Source organism: Vicia villosa, linkage group LG2, assembly GCF_029867415.1.
Source record: "Vicia villosa cultivar HV-30 ecotype Madison, WI linkage group LG2, Vvil1.0, whole genome shotgun sequence".
Lineage (NCBI taxonomy): Eukaryota > Viridiplantae > Streptophyta > Magnoliopsida > Fabales > Fabaceae > Vicia > Vicia villosa.
The window spans coordinates 157,322,649-157,336,479 of NC_081181.1; the positions used below are offsets into that span (position 1 = coordinate 157,322,649).

The window sequence follows — 13,831 nt, forward strand, 5'->3', positions numbered from 1 at the left end:
TGCATCTTAAATTCCACAATCAAACGGTTTTCAACGATCGATGGTGGTCCGAACTATAGAAGTCATCAATATTAAATTGAATTTTTTTATTTTTTTGTTGTATATTCTCCGTATATTCAATTAGTATACAAGAAACTTTCTAGCTAATAAACTACTAGTTTGCAATCTACACCTGTAAAAAAAAAATTCTGAATAATAATTATCTCAAAATAATGGAAAATTATATTAAGATACAATTTTCAATCCTTGCAGAGTAAATCCTTAACCTAAAGAGCTTTATTTATTTGAAAGAAGTTGGAAAGCTCCTTGTTTGCCGCTTCTACGTCATCGGGAGATGCCACTGCAACCACAACCCCTTTATCCTTAACTGCTTCCATTGCACCAATGAATTCTTTGAAGTCCTCCAATCTGAGGGAATAATAAAATAAAACAGAATAAGAACACTGCAAAGCACATGACTCAACACCAAGTTTTCCAAGTAACATATACAGTTGATGTAGTGGTCAAAAAACAAAGATTTTATTATTATTTTTTTCTTTCTGCCATAAGTGAATGGCAGCATCCATGGGAAATAAGGAGGCATAGTCCTCTTGGGAAATATTTCAAGACTTTTAAAACTATCAGATTCTGGAAGATTAGACTCTAGGAGCAGTAAAACTAAATGTAAAATTATACAATCTTCACACATAAAATCAACTGAAATTTTGTATTTTTGATCTAACGATAGCAATGAGATCAAAAAGTCATTTATCATACATGGATCATCATTCAATCAGAATATTTACCTTGTAGATAATATCTCTTCACGTCTCCTTTGCCTTTCTTCCTCTGTGATACCTAGTAAATACCGCAACAGACTGCAACGAAATGAAAAGCAAGCATAATTTGCAACTATAATAAAAAACAGCAACAATTGCAAATTTAGAAGGAACAATTAATAGTTTAACAAAAAAAAAAAAAACCAAAAAAAGTATCAATTATCAATTAATATCATTCATACCTACTATAACCCTTGGCATCAGGAAGTTGATAGGAGTCTACATCCCCAATGGTCCCGATTATGGATTTTGTAAGAGTATCATTATCTATTTCCAGTTCTCTTAAGAAGTCACCAGTTCCATCATAGACCTCAAGTGTCTTCAGCAAGTTGGGATCACGGTAAGACAAAAAGGAGAACACCCCTAGAAAAACAAACAAAAAGGTAAAAATGCAAGATAGTAAGCATACTACTCAATAACTATTGATTACACCTAAATATAAAAGTTACCTGAATGTGTATCAAAATCACAAAAACCTCCATAAGCCCCACCACTAACCCGTACACGATCCCACAACCATGTATTGCTAATGTATTTGGAAATAACATATGCACTCCCGTGAAGCTTATAACCACCCTCATAAACATTGGTTGCTTTCCCAACATAATTTACCTGTAGAAAGAAACATGATTAACTGATAGAAACAAATATTAAATGCAACAAAATAAAATGAAACTTGGGCTTAAAGATAACTACACTGCCTGTGCAATGCGCATAACAAAAATTAAATTGTGGGTGAATACCCAAATTGATCCCCAATTAAAATACAGAGACCTATTAAGTTTATGAGAAATGATATACCAATTTTATCATTATTAGTGTCAAATGTGGGTCGAATTAGTATCTAAATATGTGCTAACAAGTCCCCTAAAAGAACTAATTTAACACACATTTGACATTCTTAAGCACCAAATAATTATTTTTCATTTCTCAGGGACTAAACAGGTCTCTGAATTTTTTTCCGGGGGCCCAATTAAGAAATTTAGTTTAAAACTATGTACATAAAGGATGACAGCTGAAGCAATCTTACCTGAGTAGGAATCACAATAGCTTCGTTTGTCAACGGAAGTCTAACATTCCAAATATTTGTTGTAGTAATGGGAGAGTTATTAGGAAGCAAATCAACAAACTTGCTCACAAATTTGTCCGTATTCGCAAGGTTTTTCCCATCGGCGGTGATATTTATCAGGCAGCCTTGCTTAGAAAATACAGTTTTGCGAATTTCCTCAAGAGATGATGAGATATCAGCCCAATCTTGATCCACTCTCTTTTCAAGAGTTTGAAGGAATTCAAGGTAGCTAGAAAGTATATGACAAAAATACAATCAATGCTAGTTTGAAGGAATTCAAGGTAGCTAGAAAGTATATGACAAAAATACAATCAATGCATACACAACAGGAATTACACTTCTATTTCAGTATTGAACATAAAGTTTAGATTAAAAAGGAAAACTGTAAGATTCTAAAGCCTTGCACAGATACTGTCTAGGTGTCAATAAGTTGACTAGTGTTAGAAGCATTTAATATGACAAGAATGGATGACAGAAATGAATATAAAGGTTTTCTCACAGTAAATCATAAGATTATCATAATATTCCAACCTGAGACCACCCATCTTTTCCGACATCCAGCCAGCTGCATTTAGTTTTGCATCCATCCTTGCAGCTGCAATTCCATGACCACTGCCTCTAAGCCGATTCTGACAAAAGACAAATGCACAAAATAGATAATAAGTATGGAGGTTCTGCACAATGACTGTCTATCACTTTTCTCATTCACGGAAAACATTTTGATAATTACCTCCATTCTTGCTCTACTCTGGGAAACAAATTGTTTAAAACGTTGTTGATCTGTAAATTGGACGTCTTGAATAACAGAATTAATCTGGAGTTCAGTAGCAGAATGAAATTACGATTAACATGATGAAAATAGATATTTTAGGCTAATAATGCAGAGCATTGAATGTTGAACTTGAAACAGGAAATGTTCAAAGTTTGGACAAAAAAATATACCAAGTCATAAAGGTCTTCAGCACGTCCACCCATGGCTTTTCCTCGAACAATCATGTGACTACATGGGTCTTCCTTGCCCCGCACAGATGATGTGAATGGATAAACTGATATTCCTCCAGTTTTTCTCCCAATTAATTGGTTTAGCTGGACAAAAGTCAAGTCCTTTGTACCCATCTCCAGCAATGATTGGCTGTCAAAAAGTAACATAGGAAGAGGTACAGAGCATGTAAATACTAGATTTGTCATATATCTATCAAGAAGCTGCTTCTGATATACACAGAATGAGGAATAGAAGAATAAAAGCATCAAAGGAAAATAAATAGATCTATTGCCATCAGTAGTACTAAGAAACATGTTGAGAACCAAAACAATCCAGTAGTGAATTTGGATAGGAGCGCATGACAGAATCTAATGTTTTGTTTCATAGAATCACATCACAATAGCACGGAACCTAAGAAGAACAAGCATCTTCAGAATTGAAGTTAAATAAAAATAATGAAACTCCATACCAAGGAAGGTCAATAACAACGTAACAACCAATTGCTATTCGAAAAATACACTAAGTATGTAATATTAGGAACCATAGATGGACGGGAACAAAATGTAAACATCCGTAAGAGGTTGCATAATTACCAAAATAGTGGCACCAAAGGAAGAAGTTCTTGCTTCAATGAACTCATGTCAAATACTATTTCAGTGTAAAGGACATCATTTGTGAAGAGATCATGCTGCAAAACTTTTACTCCATTGATATCCCCAACCTATATTTAACATGCAAGTCGTTGTGAGCCTCTACAGGCTATTTCAAGACACACTAAAACTCTCACTTAAGGGAAAGCAATGATAACCTCAATAGGAACATGAATAGGTTCTTTAGGAATATCTTGAAGAGTAAGACTAGGAACAGTTTTCAAAGCTTCTGGTGGGTCAGGTGTTTCCTGCTTAAGCTTAAGCTCGTGAGTAGCACGAGTCAATTCTGCCAGATCTTCTGTTGTCATACTAGCTTTAACTTCCTGCAATATCTTTTTTTCCGCCTCTTCATCACGAGCAGCTTTTTCAGGGTCAGGCTGACAAGAATTTTTTTTCCATCAATCAATAACATATTGTGAGCAAAATGACTTCTCACATAAACACAAGCTTTCAAGGCTAATATAAGTAAATAAATACCTGCATTTGCACAGTAACTTTATGAGGGTTGTTCAAGATGAATTTTTCTATTAGTGGAGAGAAAACAGCTTTAGAGCCCTCCTTTGCTATTTTAGATTTCAGGTCTTGGAGAGGTTTCTCATACTTCAGTGGTTCAAGGGGATTCAAATCATAAATCCACTTACCCTAAATATGCAAACCAAAACAATTATAAATCTCAGTCAACAGAGGACGCATATTTTCCACACACACAAAAACTTGAGCTTATCTTACAATGGACTGGAGCATGAGGGACAAGCCACGGGGAAATGACCCAGTGTTGTTCTCTCTGAGAGAAAACTCAATTGTATTCATAGAAGCCTCAATGGCATCTGTATCAAAACCTTCTTCAGCCAACTTTTTAAGTGAACTCACGATCAGTTCTTCTACCTTATGAATATTATCTTCTGACACACCCTTCATTCCGATGCTAAATTGAGGCTGCAGTAGTTCATCTTCTAACCCACCACCAACAATGGCATCACCAAGCCCGCTTTCTAGCAAAAATTTTCTCAATGGTGAAGCAGGAGTGCCCAGTAGAAGATGATTCAGAAAACCAAATGCCAGCTCAGTTTCCAAGTCCAAGGGCTTTTCGGAGAGCAACCAGTTAAGACAGACCATTTGCTTCTTCAAATCACTCTCCTCCCCAGCAGGATAAGTCTCAACAACCCGGATTGGCTTTGAAAACAGTTTCTGTTGTTCAATCTTCGATTCGTTTGGGGATGAACTTGCATCAAACAAGTCTAAATACTCTGGATAACAGATAAGACACTTAAGTTAGTGGCTATATGCTACAGGTAAGAACTCTAAACTTATCTTTCATAACTGATCTGAAATATTGAGCATAGACAGAAAACAGAGCAACCATGCCATGATGCTAATAATATTCTCAGTTATCAATCAGTAAACATAACAGTGAACAAATCAAGTGTGGCAGAGAAATATACGAAGTACAACATATAAATCCAAAGGGAAATAAATCCAAGAAATAAAAGGAAGCTGTAGGACAATTTACAGTCTTCAACGCTGAAATCAACACAGGTTCGTGTTGGTTTTAATTTCTAAAGTGAGTGTATTTATATAATTTCAAACTTATAATTTCAAACTTATAATTTCAGAGAGAATGTGAAGTACAATTGGAAATAGGATAAGATATTCCACTAAAAAAAATACTAAACAACAAATCAGGAGTTCAAACTTATCCATAGGTTATCTTTGTTATTTATATTTGACATAGAATGTGTGAGGGAGCTAGGCTTGGCATATAAACTGTGAAGACCCAACTTGCTGTTGGTTAAAAAGTATGTACAGGGTAGCCCAACAATATCCTGATCAATGTCAGAGAATGGGCTTGCACAACAAGTCAGGCCCCATGCTTTAAGTCATTCATTTTTCTCAGGAGTCTGGGTTGGATCTACAAGAGCATTACAAATGACTCTCCCCGACTCTCAGCCTCAACATTTAAAGAGCAAGTTAAACCAATTCTTATTACCACTTAGGATGCGGAGGCGTTCATTTGGATCATCATCTCCATAAAACCATATTCGTGAATTGCTGGGATGATAATACTTGCGATGAAATTCCTGTCATCAAGTATAAAATGAAAATTTGTTAAATAAAACAATTAAGTCTTTGAAATAACTGGAATTAAATATTGAGATCTATAGTTGACTATATGGAAGTAAAAAGGCCAGAAAGTACAGGTTCCATCAAGATGTACCATTTTATTCATCATACTTCATAAATCAGTGGTAGTGGACACAAACAACTAAAAATCAAACAGAAGTAATTGACTCCTTGTTCAAATTAGTTATCTCTATATACCATAATAATATGTTTTCTACTTTATTCTTAAAACAAACCTTAAATTCCTCAAATGTCAACCTTGGAATAACCTGAGGGTCACCTCCACTGTCAACGCCATATGTGTTATCTGGGAAAAGAGCCTGAATCAAAGTAACATATAACCATAATAAATAATTAACGCAGACGGCTTAAGTTACAAAAAAAATGCCACAATTGGTACTAGAAACATAAAATTGAAATTGACAGAATATTATTGTATATTTAACATGAATTTGGTGAATGAAATGCTTCCTGGTTTCAAAAATGGGGGGGAGCTTACAAATTGCATAACAAATACCAACACAAATTTAAATACAAATCCTACATCAAGGAATGAAATATTTGTATGACTGTATTTTTAAACACTATTATAGGGACGGACACCAAAAATGAAGTGAATGTTTAAAGTATAACCACCGAAAATTGAAGTGGATAACATGTAAAAAATGCAAGGCTCCCAAAAAAATGAGAGAGCTCAATACAAAACTACAAAAAATTAAACTGGCCTGTTGAGAAGCTCGTCCAAGTATATTATCTGGTTGAGAGTAAACACCTTTCATCTCATTAAACACAACACCTGAAACAGTAAGAACAAATGAGTAAAAACCACTCAATTGGAAAACTAAAATAACCATATATGACCGAGAAATGCATTCATTAGCAAAAACCTTTGTAAGTGATATCTTCCGACGGATGATTGAGCTCATAGTGCCAACCCTCCTGTTGAAAAGTCTGAACATCCTCAACACACTTAGGAAAGAAAACTGCATCTAGATAGACATCAACAAGATTATAAAAATCTTTAGTATTAGTGGAAGCGACGGGGTAACACGTCCTATCCGGATATGTAAACGCATTGAGGAAAGTGTGCAAGCTTCCTTTGAGTAACTCAACAAACGGTTCTTTGAGAGGATATTTTCTGGATCCACACAATACACTATGCTCTAAAATGTGAGGGATACCAGTGGAATCGTTCCTGTAATTGAAGTTGATTATTAGCGACTGTGACTGTGAGTATAAATAGATAGTTAGTTATAGATGATTGAAGATAGATAATACTAACGGAGGAGTTCGAAAAACAATGCCGAAGACTTTATTCTCGTCTTGATTGGAAACGGACATGACTTGAGCTCCGGTTTTGACGTGGCGGAAGAGCACGGCTTTGGATTTGCATTCCGGAATGAATTCGTCTGAGATTTTCTCGAAACCGAGTTGACGAGCAACTTCATCGTTCACGACTTGGCCACCACCGATATCTAGAATAAATAAATAAATAAATAAATAAACAGTTAAAAATTATGATGAATTGTTATTGATTAAGATGGAAATGAATAGAGAGAAGAAGATATGAACCTGGAGAAGAAACAAGGGATGCTCTCGTGGAGAAATGGTTCCGATTGCGGTTAGGGAAGTAAGAGGAGGTGAGACGCAATCTGGTGGAAGTTGAGTGGCGGCGGAGGAGAGGATGCGGAGAAAACCTAGATGGGGTGGAAGTGGATGGGAATGGGAAGAGAACGGAGCAGCGGCATAAGTATCTTGTGCTGGTGAGGGAAAGAGAACGAACAAGTGCCGCTCTTTCCATTGAACTGAATGAAGTTAACTCTAACCTTCGAACCTATTATCTCTCTCTTTCGGTTTTCCTATCTAGTATATATTCAGTCGACTCATTTACATTCGTTCCTTCGTGTATTCATTACAGCTACAATAATTTTCGTCAATTAAAACCCGCAAATAATTTACACACTTTCAACGTAGCATTTTTTTTTTTAATTAAGAAAATTGACATACCACTAATACTCCGTCCATTTTTTAATATAATAATCTATATATATATATATATATATATATATATATATATATATATATATATATATATATATATATATATATATATATATATATATATATATATATATATATATATTAATATATTTATTAATAAAAATTATAGGTTAATATTAATATAAGGAAAATTGTTAAAAAGTTTGCAGCTATTTTTTTTAAGGACAAAACAATCCTTTTTAAATATCATGTTTATTGTATTTTCGATAGTTTCAAGTGTTGGAAGTCAAAATTGTCAAATATAAATTGTATGAAAGTATGTTAACTATTGGAACATGTTTTCTCATATTTTGACTATTTCATCCCCCAGTAAAAATTTTAATCCTCACTTCTATAGTCGGGAAACCTCTGTCAAATTTAGACGAGGATGTTTTCTTCTTACTCATTTGTACACCAAAACATATGTTAGTCTTAATATTAAATGTTAGGACAAGCATCGCCATCACGAGATGTCTCGTCATGCCTCTTTCTACTAGCAGCCATCAAATCTTTAGGGTAATCAGGAGAGATGATCGTGATGTATTGTTCATTGTGCATTCGAGCCAAGCGCTCTCTCCTCTCAACAAGTGAGATTCTAGACATGTCCTCTACAAAACGAAATCGTCAAAATGTATAAAAAAAGAAGGTTACACTTACATCCATACCATAAAGTTTATCAAGGTACTTCTTTATCATGTCTACATCTTCTCACCCACGGTGATTAAAGTACAAGAGCTCATAAGCAGGAAGCAACACACCACCTATATTACCTCTCGCTCAAAGGGAGAAAGGCCGATGGAGTCTATTCCCTTGATGAGTAAAGAGGATTTGTTGTCCACGACAAATGAAAGCGATAAGCACCTGTCACCTCTGTTATCACCATAGAAGTGTCATCTTGTCCTCTAACCCACACAAACACCTATCAAGCAAAAAGTGTAGAGTTAACCAACCATATACGAGGATGATCTCTACATTATAAAAAGAAATGAATTGACGGTGGGGAGGATACCCACATGACAATAGATGTTCTCAAAGGCTCTAATGATGTTCCAAATATTAGGCATGATTTGGGAGGGTGACATAAGCAGTCTTCAGAAAGTCATCTTCAAAAGGCATAAAAGGTATTAAAACCCCGAATTCATGAATGATAGGGAGATGCATGTAAAAATAAGGGGAAGATAAACCACCAAAATTTATCATGTTAGCACTTTCCGTTTATGAATAGAGCTCAAAGGTTGCATCATATTTGTGCCTTGTACTTGAGAACCCAATATTCTAACAGAACCTCGTGATCCTGTCTGAGTTAGAATATAAGGATACAATGTCTCGAACATGGACATGATAAGCATTCTTCTTGGCCATCAATTTTTTATTAAAGGGAAGAGGTTAAAAGTTGTAGTACTTTGATGCTTTAGAACTTAATAAAACCCATAATCCTACCCTCGTTAGAATATAAGGACATGATATCTCAAACATGGACATGAGTAACATTCTTCTTGGCCATCAATTTTTGTTGAAAGGGAAGAGGTTAAAAAGTTGTAGTACTTTGATCCTTGAGAGCTAAACGAAACTCGTAATCATCCCCTCTCATATCTTGGCTTAAAGGTCAGAGAAACATTGTCGCACCTATGAAACTTCCCTGATTAAACAAGTAGAAATTATATAAGGGAAAGGAAAATGTCTTTTTGAAAAGTAAAATAGAGCCCTTTATAAGTAAAAACCAATAGCACAAGCAATATACTTGTCTAGTAGCTAGGGGTGAAAATAGGTCAGATCGGCCTACAGGGGCCTATGGCCTAGCCTATATAAGGCCAGGCCAAACTTATTTAACAAAAAGGTCAGGCTTAGACTTCTTTAAAAGCCTATTTAATAAAATAGGCCAGGCTTAGGCTATTAAAAAAACCTATGAAGCCTTATAGGTCGGCCTATATTTTCATGTATATTAAAAATAGGCTAAATAGATCAGCCTATATTTGCATATATATTAGAAAAAAAAGGCTAAATAGGCAAGCCTATATATGCATGCATATTAGAACAAAGGCTAAATAGGCCGGCCTATATATGCATATATAGACCGACATATAAGATTTCTTTAATAATATGGATTAATTGAAAACCATAATGAAAAATAGGCTTTTAAATAGGCTTTCAAGCCAGGCCAGGCTTTTAAAAAGGTCAGGCCAGGCTAAAAAAGAGAGCCTATTATAGGCCACGGGCCAGACTCAGGTCTTTCAAGTTTATCATAGGCCAGGCTCAGGTCTTATAAAGTCTAGCCTAGCCTATTTCCACCCCTACTAGTAGCACAATTGCTGTAAGAAGTGGAAGGGGTTTCACGCGTCGAGGATACATGTAAGGAAAGAAACTAGATTGTTTTTTCCCAAAAAAAATCATCATGAGCAGCATTAAATGCCACACATGCTTCTTTCCCACTAAACAATCGAGTTTCCATAATTGACTGGCGTTTAAATGTCTATAAAAATCATTTAACTGATGTTTGATATCCCTCGGCTGACACACTAGCTAGACAAGAGACACTTGACAAGGGCGTTGATGACTCGCCTTTTATTGAGGGACTCTTTCCTTACTGAAGGACTTGCCCTTTATTGAGGAACTTATCCCTTACTAACAACATCGCCCCTAATCGAGGGACTCACCCTGAGCCGGGGGACTCACCCCTAACTGAGGGACTAATCCCTAACCATAGGAATCAACCGAAAGGAATAAATGTATTAAAGCTATGTGGAGGATGAGCTTAATCATTTCACCTTTTGCAAGCCCTTGTGCTTAAGGGATTGTGTAGTAATATATTTATAAAGATCCAGAATATGGCGATACGAGATCAACGCTCATCGGGAACCAACCCTATAATATGTTGCCTAGGAATAATCCATGCTCAATAGGTGGCTTGCCCAGAGGGGAAACATGGATGGTTACAGTAGACAGTCTATAACCCCGCATAAAATAAGTCATGACCATGATTCCCTAAGAAGTGGACAGTCAACAGGTTCTCTAGTCAAGGTGAAGTGGTTACTACTTCTTAGCATCCCTCAAATCCAAACCCATAGACATCTATAAATATTTCAACTTTACGGTTGAGAGGGACAATCCATTATTCACAGAAAATATCTCAAATACAGAGCTTCTCACCCTCGTGAAATACATATATGCTCCTAATGCTTAGTTTATAATGACAACTAAGCATTGAGTTAGTTACAGCTTAATAACTAGAGTGTAGCTAACTGACTCATCAAGTGATACATGTAAATTAATTTCTAATATACTCTAATCTCACCCTTAAAATTGAGAGGTCTTCTCAGTGAAGCCAATCCTTTTTAATGCAGAGTAGATTATATACTACTCTGAGTTGATCCCTAAGGGCTAAAAACCTTAATGCAAACAAAGGTTTAGTCAGGAGATCGGCATTTTGCAGATTTGCTGGAATGTGCTTGACATAAAAAGTCTTGTTGATGACTTTTTCCCTTAGAAATAAAATATCCTACTCCATGTACTTAGTTTTTGCATGAAGTACGGGATTGTGAGAGAGAGCAATTTTGCTTAAATTATCACAATAGAGAATTGGTGTTAGAGATTGAACCCAAAGAACCTCTACTATTCTATTGGCTAGGCTTATGTATTCAACTTATGTACTTGACTTAGCAACCAAAGTTTGCTTCTTGGGACACCAAGACACTAAATTATACCAAGATAGATGCATGATCTTGATGTTGACTTCCTATCATCTAGGTCATACCCTCAGTCATCATCAGAAAAGGCAATGATATACATAAAGGTAGCAGTACTTGCTAGAAAAAGATGCAGACCACGATGCAAGGTCCCTCTTAGATCTCTAAAAAATCTTTTCACATCAACCCAATGGCTCTGGATAGATTGAGGCAGAATTTTGCAAGCATTGTTTATTAAGTAGATAATTTTTGGTCAGGTAATTATGGCCTATTATAATGCCTCTACCACATAGGGCTTGAAAGATAATCAGAGCCTGGTCTTGTTAACTTGAGATTATACACCATGGTTGTAGGAAATTTTTTTTCATCACTCAAGTTATCTTTAGCTAAGAGGTCTCTAATATATTTGGCTTGAGAGAGAAAAAGAGCTCCATTTGAGAGATGTGGTATCTCAATACCTAACAAGTAGACAAGAGTACCTAGTTTCTTAAGGGAGAATTGATCATGAAGTTAAGAGATCAAATTTTGAATATGACTTTGAGAATTTCCTGTAACAATGATGTCATCAACATGCACAAGCTTGAATGTAGTGTGAGTGGGCTTGTTGGGTGTGAAAAGTGATGGATCATTTCTTGTGTGAAATCAAAAGTTGTGAAATGTATAAGTTGACCTTTCAAAACAGCCCCTGGGTGCCTGCCCCAGACCATAAATGGCCTTGTTGAGTTTTCACAATAGTGATGAGTCAGTGTTAAGAAAGTCTGGTGGTTGCTGCATATACACTTATTATACTAATATGCCATCTAGGAAGGCATTATTCATATCTAATTTAGTGATATGCCACTATCTGTAGTTGGCTAGAGTTGAAATAATCTTGATTGTAACAGGTTTCACAATAGGAGAAAAAGTTTATTGAAAATCAAAACCTTGCACTTGGTGAAACCCTTTAGCCGCAAGCATGGCTTTGTATTTCAGAATAGATCCATCAGGATTCTACTTAATCTTTAAAATCCACTTGCACTGCCTCAAGCCACTTAGGATCTTTGAGTGTATTTTTGTATGAGGTAGGTTCGAGTTCTGTGAGAAGAAGTGTAAGATGGAGTTTATGTTGGACTATCCCATCTTTAGCCTTAGTGATCATAAAGTTAAGATGAAGTTTATGTTGGACTATCCCATCCTTAGCCTTAGTGATCATAAAGTTAAGATGGAGTTTATGTTGGATTATCCCATCCTTAGCCTTAGTGATCATAAAGTGGGTGTATCAGAGGAATACAAGGTGTTACTGGTGTGCTATGCAGAGGCTGGAGACATGGGAGAAGGCAAGCTAGCAAATTAGCTAGGTATAGATTTAGATCTGTCAGGTACTGAAATAGAATTAGGAGTTAAGGCATTAGACCCGTCATGTATTGAAATAGGGTAAGGCAAGGAATTTAAAGACTAGTTTTTACCTTGAAAGGAACTCGAGTGAATTCTAAGAGGAGTGTTAACCTATGTATAACTATTTGTGGCTGATGAGGAAGTAATCAGGGAGGTATTAAAGGTTGAGAAGGATAATGGAATAGGAATTGTCACATGAGTTATGGGTGTAGGTGCCATTGAAGTTAAAGGAAACATGGTGATCTATGGAAATTTGATATCATTGAAGATTACATCTTTAGAGATATAGATATTGCCATTAGAAGCTAAACACTAATACCATTTGTGATGAGATGAGTATCCCAATAATAAACATTCTTTGGAGTGATACACAAATTTATATGGATTATAAGGTCTAATATTGGGATAACAAGCACAACCAAATACTTTTAGAAACTTGTAATCTGGATCAATATGATATAGAGTTAGATAAGGTGAGTTCATGTCTAAAATATACTTGGCATTCTATGAATAAGATAGGTTGTTGCTAGGAATTCTTGATCCCGAAACTTCAAAGGGAGATAAGCTTAAGCTAAAAGGGTGAGACCAGTTTCAACCACATGTATATGTTTTATATATAGTGAACCATTGTGATGGTGAGTGTTGGGCAAGTCAATTTGTGAATACTACCTTGCTTTGTAATTTTGATTTGGCATTTAAAATGAGTGTTAACATATGCAATAAAGTTAGTGAATACTGAAAATACTTCTGACTTGAGCTTAAGTAGGAATGTCCATGTGTATTTAGTAGATGCATCAACACATGTTACTAGATATTTGTATCCAGATGAGGACACCATGTGTGCAGGTCCCCATACATCAACAAACACCAAATCAAAAGGAGCATGGTAAATTGTAGTAGAATGAGAGGGTGGCAATCTGTGAACATTGTCAAGGCAGCAAGCATTACAAAGATCAAGCTTTAATTAAGTGGGAATAGGGATGTAACATCTTGATAAAATAGATTTGAGTACCTCATGATGAGGATGATCCAATATATTATGACATTGAGCATACAAAGATGGCCCTAAGGTATTGGCAAGTTTATTTACACAA

The 13,831-nt window shown here is 35.7% G+C and overlaps 1 protein-coding gene across 1 annotated transcript; it reads right to left on the minus strand.

The window, feature by feature from the left end:
• Positions 1-175: 175 nt before the first annotated feature.
• LOC131652665 (presequence protease 1, chloroplastic/mitochondrial-like) lies at positions 176-7,563 on the minus strand. The gene is made up of 18 exons (XM_058922602.1): positions 7,213-7,563; positions 6,923-7,115; positions 6,528-6,835; positions 6,366-6,436; positions 5,877-5,960; positions 5,507-5,597; positions 4,249-4,766; positions 3,997-4,161; positions 3,678-3,896; positions 3,463-3,590; positions 2,830-3,019; positions 2,618-2,701; positions 2,419-2,516; positions 1,849-2,116; positions 1,268-1,430; positions 1,001-1,181; positions 786-857; positions 176-408 (listed from the first exon to the last, which is right to left on the minus strand). The coding sequence occupies exons 1-18, from the start codon at positions 7,439-7,441 to the stop codon at positions 267-269; spliced, it is 3,204 nt and encodes a 1,067-aa protein (XP_058778585.1). The 5' UTR covers positions 7,442-7,563; the 3' UTR covers positions 176-266.
• Between the last annotated feature and the right edge of the window lie 6,268 nt (positions 7,564-13,831).